The sequence below is a fragment of the Neomonachus schauinslandi genome, chromosome 4 (assembly GCF_002201575.2).
Source record: "Neomonachus schauinslandi chromosome 4, ASM220157v2, whole genome shotgun sequence".
In the NCBI taxonomy this organism is placed as follows: domain Eukaryota; kingdom Metazoa; phylum Chordata; class Mammalia; order Carnivora; family Phocidae; genus Neomonachus; species Neomonachus schauinslandi.
The window spans coordinates 10,765,400-10,785,068 of record NC_058406.1 but is presented as its reverse complement, the minus strand read 5'-3'; the positions used below and the strand labels follow the sequence as shown (position 1 = coordinate 10,785,068).

The following is a 19,669-nucleotide window of genomic DNA, read 5'->3' as shown; positions in this document are numbered from 1 at the left end:
CCAAGCAGTTACTGTGTGGGATCCAGGAGCACCAGCTTGCAAATTAACCAGGCCTACCTTTGAATCCCAGCTTTGCCCCTCACTCTGTGCAACCTTGGGCCAGTTACTGAACCTCTCTGAGCTTCGGCTCCCTCCTCTGTAAAGTGAGGGTAGTTTAACATTTATTTTGAAGATGGTGAAGATTACTGAGCTAATTGAATGTCAACGGCCCAGGACACAGTCCAGCACACAGTAGGTGCTCAATACTTTGTGCTTGTAGATGTTGTTATTTGGGATAAAATGAGCAGTTACCAAACCTTTGGTTGAATGTCCCGGAAGTAAAAGGTGGTTTCTTGGAAGTAGTAAAAAAAAGGCACTTCTAGACCACAGAGAACAAGAGACAATCCCTCTACAGTCTCTCTTGCTGCTGTAGACCCCTCACCTTATCCTGCTGGGCTGGGTCCTGGTCCACGTAAATATCCCTGGAAGGTCCTGCCCCGGAAATTCCTTCGACCACTGACTGTTCCGACAGCTCCACAGCATTGGTCCACACTAACGCCAAGATCAACAGAGAGCACACAGGACATTGTGAGTGACCCTGAGGTCTAGAAGGATCTTTTTAGACCACCTTCTTAATTCTTTTCCTGCTGTTATTAAAAATGGTAAAGCGGTATCTACGTTCACGGCAAAGCGATGAAGAAGGCATTACAGAAGTATAAGAAAGGGAAAGAACAGCCTCCTCCCTCTTCTCCAGGGTTAGCTGCGCTGATTCGCTTTGGTGCACCCCTTTCTAGGCTTTTTGCTATTCCATGTAAGAGCTGGTGACCTTGGGCAGGTCATTAACTCTCTAAGCCTTGGTTCTATAACTTACATGTTACAGTCTCTGTTATAAAGGACACTTCGAGGATTAACTGAAGTAGTAGAGCAGGGGTTGGCAAACTATGGCACTAGGGACAAATCTGGCCTCCCAACTGTTTTTGTAAATAAAGTTTTATTGAAACACATCCACAGTCATTCATTTGCATATTGTCTATGGCTGCTTTCCAGCTACAAAGGCTGGGTTGAGTAGCTGTGATGGAGACGATATAGCCCACAGAGCCTAAAATATTTACAGAAAAAGCTTCTCTTTACAGAAGTTTCCTACCCCTGAGCACTATACTAACATTAAGCACGAAATGTTAGCGATTTTTATTGCAATTATATCTTAAAAAAAACAAAAATGGATTTCTATTGCAGAGATTTTTCCCCAGCTTGCTTTTTCACTTGATGCTATATCAAAAACATCTTCCTATGTCAATATTTGTAGCTATGCTGTGGTGTTTTTTTTTTTTCTGTAACTAGAAGTTTGTACCTTTTAATCCCCTTCATTATTTATACTGTATTCTGTTTTTTTTTAAGATTTTATTTTTATATTTTTTAAAGATTTTAGTTATTTATTTGAGAGAGCGAGAGTAAGAGAGAGTGAGCACAAACTGTGGGGGAGGCAGAGGGAGAGGGAGAAGCAGACTTCCCACTGATCAGGGAGCCCCATGGGAGGCTGGATCCCAGGACCCCGGAATTATGACCTGAAGCAAAGGCAGATGCTCATCCGACTGAGCCACCCAGGTGCCCCAAGATTTTATTTTTAAGTAATCTCTGCACCCAGCGTAGGGCTCAAACCCATGACCCTGAGATCAAGAGTTGCAGGCTCCATTGACTGAGCCAGCCAGGCACCCCTATGCTGTATTTTTTTTAATGGTAGTGTTGCAGTCCATCGTACAAATGTGCCAAACATATTTAACTTGGATCCGCTTGATAGACATTCAGGATTTCCTGATTTTTTTTTCTTTTTCTTTTTTTTGCTTATTTCCCCACAATATTACAAGGGATGTTCATGACTTTCAGGAGGCCTGGCATTGTTATGCTTGGAGGCCCACTTTGTATCTCATCAAACACACCACGATTCACTCACATTAACACTGAATACATTTTTTTTTTTTTGGGTGTACAAACTTTTGAAAAGATTTCTATATTTCTGTTTTTGAGATCATTTGGCTCTAAGTGGCATGTTTTAAATTTCCAACTGACTGATTTCTGGGCAATCATTGCACATTCTTGTCTTCTTGTGAAGTGAGAAATTGAACCAATTGTTTTCAAAGGCTATGAAACATTAATGAATGTTAACATTAACAATTAATGAGGTACACCGTCACATTTGTGGACATTCACTCAATCATTGATTCCCTTTGATTCTGCATTTTTTATTTATGCATTTCAGAGCCAACGATTTTCTCCCCCAGGTCTTGACCATGTTTGTGGACTCCAGAGGCACGAGTGGACATAGTCAAAGGCCTGTGGTGCCTGGCAAATGCGTGGCCTTGCGTGTTGGATGAGTGGCCTTGGCCAGAATGTTTCCTGGGCATGTGGAAGGGAAGGGGCCTGGGCTCCCAACCACCCTCCCTGCATCTGCACCAGAACAGGCTGGGATAGGCCTCCTGGTGTAGCTGGACCTTGGGTCACATCCCCTCCCTGGCTAACATCTGCCATCACTTCCTTCTTTTTATAGGGTCTTTTTACAGGGTCTCAGGCCACGTTCCTCTGGGAGGGTACTCTTCAGCCACACTGCCCAATGTCTCGCACTCGTCCCACCCACCGCCCACCCTTGCCACTCACTGTCCCTTCCACCTGGAATGCTGTTCCCTCCCCTCTGCACTTTCTGAAGGTCACTTGCCTTTCAGTGCTTGGCTTGAGTGTCACTCCCTCGGGGACACCTTCCTGATCCCCCAACTAAGTCGGGGCCTTACAGTTACGAGCCAATGGGTACTGGGCATCTCTGCTGCCGAGTGTTACCATGATTACCATTTTATAGCTGTTGTTCTGTGATCCTTTTGTTAATGTCAGTCTCCCCGAATGAATGGTAAGTTCTGTGAGATTGGGGATCATGTCTCCGTTTGTGCCCCTTAAAATGAACTGGCTAATCCCATCTGACAGATATGTAAATGGGCACAGAGAGAGTAAACCTCTGCCCAAGCTCACAGAGCTGGAAAGAGGCCAAGCCCTCACCTGTCTCCATTCTGTGATGCGCTCATGGACAGGGAAAGGTGCTCAGAAGTATTGTCGAAGAACAAAAAGCTCGGGGCCTGGCCCACTCTTGACCAATAACTCATGAAAGGCTTGTTGGCCACCAGTGCCTTCCATAAGTCAATGCTGGGGCTCACAAAATCCACTGTGAGGCAGCTGCTGTGACAGCCATTTTGAGAAGCCCAGGTGCAGAGAGATGGAGGCCACGTGTCTGGTATGGGGCAGTCAGGTCTGACCCAGTCAGTTTGGCTCCGGAACCGGCGCACACACCCGCACGTAGGAGGTCCTCCCCGGTGGTGAACATGTGAATGAGGCCATGAGTGAGGAATTTAGGAGCTGGTTCACCGTGACAAACCCGTCAACGAGGAGCAGTTTCGCATGGACCGTGTCCCATGGAGTGTCTCCCTTCCTATTGATCGCCAAGGACTGGATTTGGGATTCACTTGATGGAGTTTCAGCTGCTGCCTGATGAAACTGGTCAAGTGACCAACTGTCCTGGTTTGCCAGGCACTGCGGGGCTTCCTGGGAGGGGGGACTTTCCGTACCAAAGCTGACGAAGACCCAGGCAAACCAGGACCAGTTGGTCTTCCTAGAAATAGTCGAGAAAAGAAAGCTCCCTACTTACCCACCTACACACCCACTTGGTTTCCTGTGTCCATGCTGGAGGCCAACAGCGCTATGGACAGAAAAGGCTTAGGGAAGAAGTCCTGCTGGGTGCGCTGGCCTCAAATCTCAGACACAGGTGTGCTCACACCACCTCTGAGCATGGGCCTCCCATGTTCTGTCAGTATTCTGCGCGTGGGGAGCAGGCCTGGGGCCCAAAGCACCAAGATGGCGACTCCCTCTCTCTGTGGAATGCTCTCCCTGCTTCCTCCCCAGGAATTCTGGAAGGTGGCTGCCGCTACGTGTGGGGGGAAGGGCAAGTGCGGAACAGAGTAAGGGGCAACAGAAGGGCTTCCTGGGGAATGTCACTGAGCAGCGCTGTCTTATAGAAAACTGATGGGAGCTACATAAGAGAATTTAAACTCCTCTAGCACTAGTCACATTAAAAAGGTAAAAAGATGAAACTGATTCTGAAATGTATTTTATTTAACCCAGTACGTTAAAACATCACATTTCCACACGTAATCAAGACCAAAAACGATGGAGGTGTTTTACATTCTTTTTCTTTTGGGCACCAAGTCTTTGAAATCCAGGGTTCCTTTTACATGTCTAACGCCCCTCGATTTGGAAGCTGCATTTTCAACAGGAAGACTTGATCTGTGTTTGGGCTTCACCATAACTTACCGTTGGGAAGAAGCAGATTTGCATACTCAAGACGTTCTGGGCATACTTTAAACCTTCCAATAACTGAATCAGGTATCGGTTTTGAAATTTAAATTAATGCAAATTAAACATTTTGTTCCTCTGTCCCATTAGCCACCTTAGCTCAGTCCCTGTGTGGCTGGTGGCTACCCCATCAGAAAGCACATGCCAGGCAGCATTACATGGACAGGCCACAGTCCAGAGACAGCTCTGACACCTGAGGCTTTCCTAATTAGCAAACTGAAGGCCAGAGATGGGTTTTTATTGGTAAAATTGGTGGCCCGTGACCTTGTATGCTCTATGTTAGAAACAGGCTCCCAATGGTCAAACGGAGGAAGGAACTGCCTGAGGGTCAGCCAAAGTACTGGGGAGCCCCTCCCGTGTGCTCCCCAGGAGGGACCTGTGTCCAGATGATCTTTGCCATCTGATGCCATCTCTGGGAGTAACTCCAGATGCCCCTGTGACCTTGTCCTGGCTGCCTTGAGTGAGCCTTTTCTACCAGGTGACAGCTGGAGCCCTTAAAGGACAGAGAGCCTGGACTTGATCAAACCTACAGGGCAGGCTGAATGAGGCTTGGGACCCCTTTGCTATATTGTTTACTGGAAGTCTGCATGGGGGTAGAATTTATCTGAGACTTGCTTTCCTTATACCCAGGCAGGGAGGTGCTGGAGCAATTTCCCCCACCGGCCCCAAATGTCTTTACTGGCTCCTGTTTCATTTCAAAGAGAACCCAAGGGCCATGTGTGACCAAACTGGCTTAACTCAGTTCAAGACAAACCCTCTAGCTGCTGGATCATTTGGAGGTCCCAGTGGGGAGAACCCCGAAGGAGGGATGGGATGGCTCGGGCAGTGGGATGGCAGGAGTGGGAGACAGAGGTGCTTTAAGAAGTTTCAAGGTACAACTATTTGCCAAATGGGAGAGAAGTTGCTTCAATATTTTTTTTTTAAGATTTTATTTATTTATTTGAGAGAGAGAGAGAGAGAGCGCACAGGACGGGGGAGCGGGAGAGGGAGAAGCAGACTCCCTGCTGAGCAGGTAGCCCGATGCGGGACTCGATCCCGGGACTCCAGGATCATGACCTGAGCCGAAGGCAGTTGCGTAACCAACTGAGCCACCCAGGCGCCCGTTGCTTCAGTATTTTAACAACTGTCTGGCTCTCCCGGAACTTATCAGATAATTATCAGTTCTCACCAGGGACAGCATATGTGTTCCTGCATTGTGTCTTTAGGATTTGGACTGCATGCCTTTCATTGTGTGGTGGCCAGCCTCCAAGATGGCACCAATGGTTCTTATCTCCTGCTATCCACACCCTTGGATTGTCCTCTCCAACAGTGGATGGACTTTGCAATGGTCAGCTCAGCGGCCATGATGAAATACCATAGACTGGGCAGCTTAAGCAATGGAATGATATTCCTTACAGCCTGGAGGCTGGTAGTCCAAGGTCAAGATGCCATCAGGGTTGGTTTCTCCTGAGGCCTCTCTTTGTGGCTTGTAGATGGCTACTTTCTTTCTGTGTCTTCACATGGCCTTTCCTCCATGTGTAGGTATCCCTGGTCAGTGTGTCTGTCTGTTTCTCTTTCTCTTCTTATAAGGATCCCTGTGATGTGGTGGCAGGAAGTCTTATAACACACTGCCTGTGGTGATGGGGAAAGTAGAAAATGTTCCTAATGAATTGGGTGATGGAGCCCAGGCAGAGTGCCACCTGACTCCTTTCTGGCACTTACTGTGAATGTGGGAGGGGACAGAGGCCAACGGAGGGACTGTTGAACCACAAGTAGCTGGGACTCAATTGGGCTTGAAGATTCCCTGCCTCTCCACGTGGCAAAAGAAATGCAAGACATAGGTTCTGGGCAAAGGTCAAATCCAGGGCACTCCCAGGAAAACATGCTCCGAAGATGAAGCTGAGTGTAAGACTGTAATATCCTTTGTCAAGAATGCAGAACAATCTGAGCCAGTGTCTCAGAGAATGATCTGGGCAAAGCATAGGGCTTCTAAGAAGTGCTGTCCCTCCCACTCTTGGCAGAAGCCCAGGGCAGAGGAGTGCTTATGTCAAAGGAATATGTGGGCATGGCTTTTGCCTAGTTGGGTGAACCCCAATAAGGGACACTACCGATGTGGATTGAGGGAGGCAGAGATCCACAAAAGCAAAAGAAGCCAATGAACCCCACACGTCTATAGGCAGGTAGCTGACTATAAAACTATACAGTTGCAAACATGTGATGTCCTTCATGGAAAAGGTAGGAGGACTCAGAGGGCCAATCCAAGGAACCAGAGGGCAGAGGCGAGAGCCATGGAGGGTCATTTCTGGGCAAGAATAGGTCTAAGTCCTAATCAGGGAACTTCCAACATTTTCCTGGCTGGATTTCAGAATTGCTTTGGGCCAAGCACTCCTGTGTGTTTGTTTTTCCCTTTTGAACAGAAGGCGTGTCCACAGCAGTATGCTATGTGTGTCCCACCAGTGTATGCTGGGTGTGTGAGGGACAGACGACCCGTCTCTTTAGTTCAAAGGTCTTCAGATTGCTGGAAATGGTACTTGAGAAGCTGAACTTAAGGAACTACACCTAGTGAGCCTCATCTGCACCTGGACTTGATTTAGATGATGAGATTCTGGAATTTAGGCTGATGCTGGAATGGGGTCAGACTTTGGGGGAACTTGGGAGAGGGTGAGGGAGTGGTACAAGTGAGGGGGGGTGAATCCTTGAGGACCAAAGGGCAGACTGTGGTAGCCAGCCTCTAAGATAGGGCTGCCAATAACACTTGCCTCCTGGTATTCAGGCCCATGGGCTGTCTTCTCCCAACTGGGATGGAGCTGACTTGGGTAATGACAGAGTAGCTTTGGAGGCTTGCTCTAAGAGATGTTGTAGTTTCCATCTTGCTTTCTTGGATCACTTGCTCAGGAAGAGCCATCTGCTATTCCATGAGGATTCTCCAGCAACTCTCTGGATAGGTCCCTATTGTGAGGACGTGGGGCCTTCTGCCAACATCTACGTGAGTGCGCCATCTTGGAAGCAGATTCTCCAGCCCCCGTCAAGCCTTCAGAAGACTGCAGTCCTGGCCAACAGCTTACCTGCAACTTATAAGTGACCCTGAGCCACCCTGCTAAGCTGCTCCCAAATTCCTGACCCACAGAAACTGTATCAGATAATACATGTTTGGGGTTTTGTGTGTGTGTGTGTGTGTGTGTGTTTGCTTTAGGCTACTAAATTTTGAGAGAATTTGTCATGCAGCAATTGATAACTTATATATGTTGCAGTTAATTTTACATCAAAAAGACAAAAACTGTTGAACTCTGGTTACTGTTACATATATTAACATATTAAGGGGGAAGACTATAGATATGTGCAATTTATTTTGAAACATACCAAAAAATAAGATGGGTTAACAAATGGGTAGAAGGATCGTTAGACAGATATGCAATAGAGTATAGCAAGATGGTTTTTTTTTTTTTTTAAGATTTTATTTATTTATTTGACAGAGAGAGAGACAGCCTAAGAGGGAACACAAGCAGGGGGAGCAGGAGAGGGAGAAGCAGGATCCCCACCCAGCAGGGAGCCCGATGCGGGGCTCGATCCCAGAACTCTGGGATCATGACCTGAGCCAAAGGCAGACGCTTAATGACTGAGCCACCCAGGCGCCCCGAATATAGCAAAATGTTAATTCGCAATTAGGTAGGATGTTCTCTGTCAAATTCTTTCTACTTTGCTGTATGTTTGAAAACTTTCATACTTATAAAATATAGGGGGGAAATGGCTGAGTAATTTCATTTGCTGTTGATGGCACGTAAGGGTTCCTCTGATGATGAAGATGAAGATGAAGATGATATAACTGCATTTCATTTACTCCTCTGTTTGTATATTTCACAACAATAACTATTATTTGAATGGCTGGGGGAGGTGATTAGGTGAACGGTCCTGAGTGACACCAGTGGAGGATGCGAAGCCACAGAGACACCTGGGGACTCCAAGGGGTCTGGGGCTGGGATGCAGAGGCAGAGAACGGGATCTTCACATCACAGGCATGGAGGAAACCGGAATCATGCCAGGGACTAAATCAAACCCGCTGGTGAGGCCAAGAGGACAGTGACAGGCAGGAAGTCCCCTCCTCAGATGCCATGAGACCTTCTGGGAAAGGGGTTGAGGAAAGGAAACCGGGAAGGCTGGTCCCCAGAGTGACCAGGCTGTGAGTGACAGAGACAGTGACTGAGATAACCAGCCTTAAATTTGACTGAAAAATGTTAGATTGGACTAGATTGAATATGTCACATCTGGGAGGTAATTTTCCTCAATAAGCCTCAGCCTCCTCTCACCTGTAAAATGATAATAAAATATTTAAAAACCTCCTAAGGCTGTTGTGGCCAAGGGGGATTTCAGGTGCCAATATTTCTGCACATGTGAGTCAAAGCTGTGAGTTTACAGTCCTGCTACACATTCATATATAAGCACACACACACACACACACACACACTGACACACACCCACATCCACACACTCACCACAGGGACACTGATGGGTGCCAATGTGCAGAGCACGAAGTCTGAAGGGATATGCCCCAAAAAGTCAACAGGGGATATTGGGTGATGAGGGTGACAAATGGTCTTTAACTATTTTCTTACTTTCTCTTTATCCCTGATTTTTTTTTTTTTAAGTAGGCTCCACCCTGGGCTTTTGCCAACGTGCGGCTTGAACCCACCACCCTGAGATCAAGACCTGAGCTGAGATCGAGAGTCGGACGCTCAACTGACGGAACCACCCAGGCACCTCTAACCCCGATTTTCTCACAATTAAATGTGTTCTACTTTTGGAACTGGAGAAAATAAGCAAAAATCAAGACCCACCCTTGTGGCTCTAAGCCCATCCCCAAAGCCACCAGGGGAAGCGCGCATGAATACCTTGCTTGATGATGGGAGGCCTGTGAGTGCTATCCACCACAAAGGAGAACATCTTCCCACCAGCACTCACAGGCCGCTTGTGGGAGGCAGGCGGGACCATGGTGGGTCTGGGAAACCCCTGGGACCAGCTCCTCTGCACTGGTGGTGTCCGGATGCCTGGGCGGAAGGGCATCTGTGGTGGTGAGGGTGACTGTTTTGACTGCTGTGTGGCTCGAGGTGGCTGTGGTCTTGGCCAAGGTGCCGAACCACTCATCCATGGGAAGGAGACCTGCAGGGGCAGACAAGAGGGTCAGAGGAGGTTCCAATCTGCTGGGGGGTGGTCTCCATTCTTGTCCCAGCCCTATAATTGCTGCCCTGGGGCTCACCTTATAAGTCTCTTCCCCCAGGAAGCCCTCCCAGACTCTCCCCAAGTTTGCACATTGCACACTATCACACCACCATTAATTGGGGGCAGCCTTCATACCAGGCATCCTGGCAAGAGGTTCACGTGCACTGCCCTATTTAATACACCCAACACTCTTCTGTCGCGAGACTGAGGCTGAGCAAGACCTCGTGACTTTCCAAGATCACAGATTTGCCGGTGAGCCTCTGAGCTGGTAGAATGTCACCTCTAAGAGAAGAGGGCTTTTTGTCTATCTTGCTCACCCCTGTATCCTCAGCACCTAGAATAAGTGCCTGGCACATACAGAGCAGGCCCTCGAATACTGGGTGAAAGAATGAGGGAACAGATCACTGAGATTCACACCCAGCTTTCTAGGACCCCCAGCCCGCTTTCTTTCCATCCACACTGCCCATCTCTTGGGCACTTCTATGCCATCTGTCCTCCGAAGCCGAGAGCTCTGGGATTACAGGAATCCCAACTGTCTCATTAACCTTTGATCCTCAATGTCTACCACACCTGATTCTTGGGAGATGCTCCGTAAATATCTACCAAGGGAATGTTTCAGCATCTGACCCGTGGAAGATGTCTGCAGCCACTGTCATTGGGAAGCAAGCCCAACTCCATCTAACCGTGGCCAGGCACATAGAGGGGCTGACACCTGGCTTGTGCCTGGGTTTAATGCCTCTGTGGTGGCTTCTCCCTCTGTCTAGGGATTAAACAATGACACTAGGGCGGGCTGTCATTTATTGCTCTTTCCTTATCCATTCCTCACAATAGCCCTTCAGGTCTCCTGATTCCTACTTTACAAACTGAGGCTTGGTGAGGTTAAGGAATTTACTCAGGCTCAGGTCGTGGTGGGGAGGGAACTGGGATGGAGGTCTGATGACCCCTGTCTCTGTTTCTGTCTCTCAACCCTCACTCCCTTCTCTTGGCAGAAAAAAACACACTAAGTTCAAATGTTTGTCAGGACCTATGTAGGGCCACACATCTACTCCCCTTGGCTCACATTTCTCCTTCTTTAGACTGGAGAGAATATGAGTTCAGAGGCACACAGAGAGAAACAGACACTTCCAAAATATGAGCACCAGCTTGCAGAGCTTCAGTTGGATTTTATTCAAGAGGAAGGCTCTCCCGCTCACTCAGGCTCCTGAACCAAGCTTTTGGTCCAGTCTTTCCCCAGCAAGTCAAGGATCCTGTGCGTTTCCTCTGAAGACTCTTTCTTGGAGCCGGTGAGAACAGTGTTCGGGGCAAATCAAGCTCCAAGCTCCAACTGCCTGGAGACATCTGGCCCAGCATACCTAATGTTACTGGCCCACTTTACATCTGCTTCAGGAACAGACTTGGCAGGGTGCTGGGAATCTGTTACCTTCTGCACAGTTTCGAATTTCTCTCCATTGTCAACACCTTAGTCTCTCCATCTGTGCCTTCCTCCTGTCTTCACTCTCCGCGGCCGAGGTGCCCTGCCCCTGCCCTGACTTCTCCATCCACTCTGTCCCTTCCCTTCCCCTCCTCTTGCCTCAGTCACTCCTATAACTTTTCCCGTCAGTTTAATAAATGTTTATTGAACGAATGGGCCCAAGGTGGCAAAGGGTAAATTCTAATGTGGTTTACCCCCAGCCTGCTGGTGAGCAAATCTAGAGGTTACTGGCAGGGGTGGAGGAACTCCCTCTCGTGCTGGGGTCCTCAGGTAACCTGCTCACCGCTAACCAACTGCAAGGATGCTAGCAGGAGTGAACACACCAGGGGTCTCCAGTGCTCCACTTCCCTAGCGCTCAGGCCAGAACCCACTCGGGTCTTTTGGGAGATTCCCGGGGAATCCCCCACCCAATAGCCGAGCTCCTTATTGTGGGTGGGGCTACACACTCAGCCAATCACATCCCCTGGGCATCGTGATTGGTCCAGTAGTGGGGCATGTGATCCAATCAGAGGACCCGTGGGACCCGCGGTTGGACACCAGGATCTGGAAAGACCTCGCAGACTCGAGAATGTAGCCCCTGCGGATGAGGGAGTGGGGCCCAGGCACCGAGAGATGGAAGCTATTGCTGTTTTAATTTGGTAAATCACACATAACATAAAATTTGCCATCTTAACCATTTTTAAGTGCAGGGTTCAGGAGTGTTAAGGACACTCACACTGCTGGGAGACAGATCTTCAGAAAGTTTCCATCTTGCAAAACTGAAACGCTGTCCCCATGAAATAACACCTCCCCTTTTCCCCTCCCCCCAGCCCCTGGCACCCAGCATTCCACTTTCTGTCTCTATGAATTTGACTCTCTAGGTACCTCAGGTAAGTGGAATCACACAGCATTTGTCTTTTGGTGACTGGCTTATTTCACTGAGCAGCGGGTCCTCAAGGTTCATCCACGTTTGTAGCAGGTGTCAGAATTCCCTTCCTTTTTATATACGTCACATTTTGTTTATCCATTCAGTGTCAGAGGGCACCTGGGTTGTTTCCACTCTGACTATTGTGACCATGCTGCTGTGAACATGGACGTGCACGCGGGGAAGCTCGCTTTGAGCCCTGGCTTGGGTGCCCAGAGCTGCTTAGCCCCATGAGGCCAGCTAGAACAGCACAGAGCCCTAACCATAGGGTGTCTAAATGGGGAGGAGCCAGAGACTCCCGAATGCAGCAAAGCCTCCAATCGGCTTTTTGGCTTCAAAAATAAAACTATAAAGCTTTTCATTTTCTTTCTCAAGCTTGTTGATTGTGGATAGCTTTAGTTGGAAGGTTAAAGTTGATTTTTTCTGGTTTGCCTGCTTGCTCTATAATAGGCAAGGTCAAGGTTTTCTCAGAAATTGCTGCCGGTAACTATAAGGAAATAGGCAGGGGTAAAGCAAACACAAAAAGACTCACATTTAAAAGCTGGTTCTGGGCTGTGCTCACATTAGAATGTACACAGAGGCTGCGGTCAAGGTCAGTTATCAACAAGTCTGCTTTTAGAAACTTTAGTTTAAAAATACATGCTAATGCCTTTTCTTGTTCTTTTTTCCCCCCCATTCTCTGACCCTATGGCATGTTGCATGTTTTTTTGTTTTGTTTTTGAGGGAGCATATGTGATGTTCACACTCTCTCTAAAATAGCAGGTTGTCAACCACCTGGATTAACCATGACACAGCCACTGCTGAATTTATATCAGCTTGAACAAACACCTGGAAATGATTTACTCAAGAAAACATAATCCATTTTTTTCAGATTATCTACTTGTTCTTTGTGTTATCTTTCCAGTATGTGCTTTTAGCCCTGTAAAAGGTGCAGGCTGAATGGGACACTCTAAAGTAATCAAGGTAGTTTGGATACAGGGTGCCTACAGGACACACACATTCTGCCAGGAAGCCCTGGAAGCTGGGTAGAAAGTGAAGTATACCTTGCCCTTGGAGAGCCCGTCACAAGCTCTGTTGTTTGTAATTGCCGATACTTCTATGACTATGAGCCACCATGTCGAGAAGGCACACATGTGCCGGAGACTGTGTTGTGCCCTGAACATATGTGTTCTCATCTGATTGCCAGGATAATCTCGGAGGTGGGGAGGCATTTTTACCCCCATGTTGTGGATTAAGAAACTGAAGCTCAGAGAGGTTAAGTGACTTGCCCAAGGTCCCACAGCCAGGAAGAAGTGATGCTGTTTGACTCTAACACCGTGCTCTCAGAGCTTTGAGGTTATTCAAAGTCATGATTTTATACCTGCTTTCTATACCCACGAAAGGGTCTTAAACGATTGGTTAGTGAGGAATAGGAGATTTTCTGAGTTATAAGAAAGAAAATAAGAAAGAAACAGTGTGAAGGACCACAAGATGTTGCATGGGGTACTTGGAAACAGGATTTTCTAGGAACACTGATAACTCTTTTATGGAAGTGTTATTCATATGGCATATGCTGGATGTGACTCAGAGGACACCAGCCTCCACCCGAGCAGGACGGGGGCATGTCCTCTGTACCAGGGGTGTGCTGGGGCCAGCCGCTACCAGCTCGTGAGAGCCAGTTACTAAATGCCCAGGAGTTTCTTTCTTTTTTTTTTTTTAAAGATTTTATTTATTTGACAGAGAGAGACACAGCGAGAGAGGGAACACAAGCAGGGGGAGTGGGAGAGGGAGAAGCAGGCTTCCCGCGGAGCAGGGAGCCCGATGTGGGGCTCGATCCCAGGACTCTGGGATCATGACCTGAGCCAAAGGCAGACGCTTAACGACTGAGCCACCCAGGTGCCCTGCCCAGGAGTTTCTTGAGCTGGTTGAGAGACACAGCCATTAATAAAAATCAAATTACATAAACATACAATTAAATGATATTAGAAACAAAGGTAACGGGGCGCCTGGGTGGCTCAGTTGGTTAAGCGACTCCCTTTGGCTCAGGTCGTGATCCTGGAGTCCCAGGATCGAGTCCCGCATCGGGCTCCCTGCTAGGCAGGGTGTCTGCTTCTCCCTCTGACCCTCCTCCCTCTCATGCTCTCTGTCTCTCATTTTCTCTCTCTCAAATAAATAAATAAATAAAATCTTTAAAAAAAATCTTTAAAAAAAAGAAACAAAGGTAACAGATAGTTAGAACTCACCCTTCCTAATTATTTTACTATATTTTATTATTATTCATGCTCTTGAGGTTATTTAACTCTACATATGTGTGCGTTACTGCTCATCTCTCTGCATCTCTGTATTCAGTGAGGTCTCACTGGTCGCTTGACATTGGCCTTGATGGAAGTATTTATACCACAGAAATCAGGACATACTGTAAATCAGAGCTTGATCTTTTTTGTTTTGCTGATCGTCTACACTTAAGGAGGTTCTGGCGAAAATGTTAACAATGTAAATTATATAAAAGCATGTTATGTCTAGAGCCATTAAATTATGAGTAGCATGTAAAGTCGGCGAAATAGTTCTCAAGGAAGTATTCAAAAACTATTATCTGGTACAGCAAAGAGGCCACTGATAAACACGTGAAGTTCCAACATACATCTTCCTTGTTTCACTTTTGTCTTACTCGTGGATGCAAACAAAGATATCCACCCACGTTCAGGTTGGGAACCCACTCTCTCGTCAGTCATGAAGGTAAGTTGGCTGTGGGTGTGAGCATTCAGCCCGTGAGTGAAAGCGCTCTGTGAGAGTCGATTGGCTATATGCAACTTACGATAAAGAGCAGTGTATATTTTATTATTATTTGTAGAGAATGTGTTACACATTCTCTCCATCAGTAAGGCTTACACTCTATGTGCATACTTTACTTTTTCCAGAGAGCTGGTTGGTAAACATTTTCAAGCGGAGCATGGCTGTGCCCAGCACCCCGAACCATGCCTGGGACGTGCTGTGGGCGTCAGCTGGCTGAACTGAATGGGACAACTGGCAAACAGAGCACAGGTAAAGAGGCCTTTGGCTGATTCTGGAGGTGGGGTGGGGAAAATACACCACAAGCCTGGCTCATCTTATAATAGCGGAAAGTAAGGAGGTCCTCCAAAGCCAAGGGTGGGGACCTGTCAAGGGACATGGCAACCAACCTCAAAGAGCTCCCAGTGGCCAAGGCTGGAGTTATTTGAGCGGCAAGACAGATAACGTAGTATTGGATCATAACCCAAAGTATACACGGAATATACACAAGTTCATACTGATATAAATACATGATTCAGGAAATACATAAACAGGGAAGGAGAGACAATCTTCCTTACAGAAGAATTTAGCATATGTAGATAGGCCCCCCTCCAGGAGGTGGAGCTTGATTCCCACTGTCTGCTCCTTCCTCCCCTCTCCTTTGGGGTGGGCTATACACATGACCTGCTTCCAAGACTAGAGTACGAAAGGGGAAAAGTAGTAACTTTCTGGTGGAGAAACCTGGCAAAGACCAGCTTAGCCAAGTGAAGAAGTTAACATCCCCAGGGATGTCGTGTGGATATTGGGTACCCCCTGATATGTGACAAGGACACTTCACCTTTGTGGCATGTTTTCTGAAAACCATAACCCCAATCTAATAAGAGAAGAGGATCAGGCAAATCAGATATGAACACAATGCAATCCAATCAGGTATCCTGGAGAATGACCCCTGGTCAGTATTCCTCAAGACTATTGAGGTCATGAAAGACAGACCAAGAAATTGTCCCAGACCAGAGGAGGTTAAGAAGACATAGTGATGAAAGGCAGCATGGTGCCCTGTGTTAGGTCATGGAGCCTGAAGTTCAGTTAATAATCGTGGGCCAATGTTGGTGTCTTGGTTTGGAAAACTCTACTATGGTAATGTAAAATGCTTAAAATGGGGGAAATGGAGGGAGAGGTATACAAGAACTCTCTGTACTATCATTACAACTTTTATGTAAATCTAGAAATTATTCCAAAATGAAAATGTTATTTCCTTGGCTGGGGGCGGGGGGCGGGGAAGAAAGGCTTTGAGTTACCAGGAGAAAACCCTACAAAATCCTTATGCAACTACTAATGTAGCTTACTCATGGGAGAGTTCTCTGGGACTGCTTCCAGCTCCAGAAGTTTACAAAATAAAGTTTACTAAACTTTACTCTTGTAGCTACACAACTGTAATGACTGGAAGGGGTGAAGGTGGAAAACAGTCACACTGACCACAGCAAGGAGGCTCAACTGGATAGACTAGAAAACACATATGTTAGCGCCAACAGCCAGCAGGGGGCACTATTTGGCACAAGGGCCAACAGCCTTCCCTACCTCAGCAGCTCCTGGGATGTTGCACTAACTCCAAGTGGGGTAATAATTCTAAGTCCCCTAGAAAAGGAGAAATTGTGTCCAAGACTTTCAGTGTGAGAAATCGGGATTATGCATTTGGAACAGGGACGTGACAGGTTATATATAATTTTTGGAGCTTCAGAAAGGCGGTCTGTTTGAGGGGTTCATAAGAATCATTCATTTGGATTTTTACCAGCTGGGTTAAAAAGGAGATCTGGCCCATTGAATTTCTCCATTGTCTGTAAGTCTTCTAGCCTAGAGTTTTCCCTTTCTTTTCTTTTTTTTTTTTTTTAAGATTTTATTTATTTATTTGAGAGAGAGAGGGAAAGCAGGGGAGGGGGAGAAGCAGAGGGAGAAGCAGGCTCCCCACTGAGCAGGGAGCCTGACATGAGGCTCAATCCAGGACCCTGAGATCATGACCTGAGCTGAAGGCAGATGCTTAACCGACTGAGCCACCCAGGCGCCTCCAGTTTTCCCTTTCACATTCTAACTAGCTTCCTGGTCAGTCCACAAAATGGGAAATAGAGTCTAATGAGAAAAGACCCAGATTTTTGCAAATAGCCTCTTCTACCCCTAGATGAGGTCTATTTCAGGTCAGTCTTGCCAGATTGAGACTGAAGGGGTCAAAGAATGATTGATCTCCCACTAAGTTAAGAAAAGAGAAGCAGCAAGGTGGTTCTAGTGTGATCATAGAGTGTGAGCTTCCAGAGGACACCGTAAGCAGCCACGGTCGGTCCCTTGTTTCCTGGGCTGGGTTGTTTTGCCTGGATGCTAAGGCTTCACCTGCGCATTTCCCTCTGCATCCCTGCCCTGCCCTCCGATGTCATCTGGGTGGCCTGTAGACATCTGATGACAACACAGACCTCAAGAGTCCTTTTGTGTGAGTTTTTGCTGAGGACACTTCCTGAGGCGTGTGCTGCCCAGGCCCTGCATGCCACTGGCCTCAGAAAATCTCCTCTGACAAGAAACACCTGGCCTCAGGGCGCCTCATCACATCAGCAGGTCCCACACCTACGAGATCAGGTTGGGGATGACAAAGCTTGCCTAGCAAGAGGTTTGTTCTGAAGAGCTCTCTGGTCCATTTGGTCACTGGTCCCTCAAGCCTGGGGACAGGCAAAGCCACATCTTCTCAAGAATGGAATCTATGCAAAGGTGCCATGAAGATGGAAATGCCACCCTTCTCCAGGATGGACCAATAAGCCCCCAACTCCATGAGCTTCTCATCACACCCATTCAACAGAGGAAAGGAATGAGCTACTCCGCTTCTTTGGGGATTGGCTTGGGGCTTTTCCAATGGAAAAGTGGATTGTTTCTCATTTTCTTCCCTCTTCCCCCAAATTCCTACTCTCAATCCTGTTAGGAAGGTTCGGTTGAGGCAGGGGTAATGCTTCCTGATGTCACGGACATCTGGAGTTTCTTTGTTTGTTTTGCCTACCCTGCATCCATTTCTCCATCTTCTGGATGCGCACCTTAATTTTTGTGGAGCAGACAGCCTGCCCCGCCCCACTTTTGGTCCATGTAATTCTGGTGGGGCTGATCCCTTCTGCTCCAGGGGAGAGACCATGATCCAGGCCTGGCAATCAGAGCATTCCTTGTCCCTGGCCTCAGTGATTGGTTCAGGGATAGGCATGTGGTCCAAGTCAAGCTAATTAAGAAATTTCTACTTTTCTTGGAACTGCTAAATTTAGAGGGTGCTGGGGATGCTGGCCACCACCTCACTACAGGTAAGGCAAGGGACTGCCTGAGATTGTGAAGCTAGATGAAAAAGACAGATTCCTGACCATTGTTTGGGCACCTGGATCCAGCTGGGCCTGAAGCTGGTACTTTTGGCCTTTTCAGTTACATGAGCTCCTCCCGCCCACCCCCTGCCCCATGCCTTAGGCTGTTTGAGTTGGGTTTCTGACACTTGCAAACAATAAAATTTCCTGGAAAATATGCTTATTGAGACTTTAGCACAAGCATCAGGATATAGTCAGAATGAGAGGTGTTATACTCAAATACAACCCACCAGACTGTAAACCGGCACCACATTTATCTTTAAACTTGTAAAAATAAAGCAGTGGCCCAGAGAAGAAGTGATTTAAGACCAAGGAACCAACCATAAGACCAGTAGTGAAACATCACACAGAGAAACTTTGAAAAATAAACAGTTCTCTAGCTACAGTGGACTTCAGACTACAAATTCCAAATATCTTTTCAAGAGTTATACCAGGAACAACATTCCAAGTTTTAAAAGAAAACGTTCCAATGGAAGAAACAGTAAAATGTATAATATGCATCTGTTGTATATATTATATATTAACGTCTAGGATATCTATCAGATATGTCTCAATGTGATTATATTATGATATGTGCAAATGCATATATATAATGTATCTACATATTTAGAACCACATATTTCCAGCTTTTTCAAAAAAGATGTGGTGAAAAGACTGTTCAAATCTATTTTTTCAGCTTGCCTATTTTTTTTCTTATTCCTCAGTTAACCAAGTAAAAGCAATTGAGCAGCAGTTTCTGGAACACAGGCGGGCTCGGGCTGGGCTAGCTCCTTCTCCCTGTCCTCACCTCCATTTTCAGCTCTTCTTTCAGAAAACTAAGGAAAAGAGGAGAGTCGGTGGAGCATGGGGTTATAAACAGAGGCTGGTCAATGTTTCCTGTAGAGCCAGGTAGTAGATGTTTCCAGCTTTGTGTGCCGCATGCTCTGCCCAGCTAATTCTACCGCCGTAGCAGGACAGCAGACTTAGCTACGCCGACGTGAACAGGATGGCTGGTTTCCCATAAAACTTTATTTACAGAAACAGGTGATGGCCTGGATTTGGCCTGTGGGCTGTAGGTTGCCAACCTCTGGTTAGGAGCGTGGGATTCAGCATTGCACAGAATCAGGTGCTGCTCCTTCTTTGTCCCTGACCATCTGTGTGACGCTGACGAATGTGTTCATTTTGTGCCTCATCTGAAAAATCAGGATGGTAACAGCTACTTCTTAGTTGGTGAGAAGTGAACGAGATAGCGCATGTACCATGCTTAAAGTACTTCCTGGTACGTGGTATGTGAACACTGAACAGTAGCCATCAGACATTATCATCAGCAGCAAAGAGGAAAAAGAAAGGGTGTGGCTGGATTTGCCCAGGAGCTGCAGCAATATCCGGGTAAAAAGTTAGTGGAGGCAAATAAGGAAGCCAATAAGTGCAATTGCATTTTCTTCTGCTATTGGTGGCTTTCGTTTTTACTGCCATGATACATCTTCCCCATCAGCAGGTGCAATTGCAGGCTGGCCTGGGGCCCCCAGGACATGCCTTGACCGCCCTGCAGTGAAGGACCTGCCTGAGCTCTCACAGCACCATGGGGCTCCAGGTGCCCCACTGTTAGGAAAAGCCCCTAGACCCCTAGGG

At 47.1% G+C, this 19,669-nt stretch overlaps 1 protein-coding gene across 1 annotated transcript in view; it reads right to left on the bottom strand.

Annotated features, from left to right (window-relative positions):
- The window catches only part of FHAD1 (forkhead associated phosphopeptide binding domain 1), a 120,980-nt gene that overhangs the window by 77,271 nt on the left and 24,040 nt on the right, over positions 1–19,669 (bottom strand). Inside the window, exons 3-4 of the mRNA XM_044913813.1 lie at positions 9,234–9,501; positions 422–531 (exon numbers count right to left, since the gene is read on the bottom strand). Of these exons, the coding sequence (XP_044769748.1) occupies positions 422–531; positions 9,234–9,501 (378 nt within the window). The remainder of the gene's footprint in view (positions 1–421; positions 532–9,233; positions 9,502–19,669) is intronic.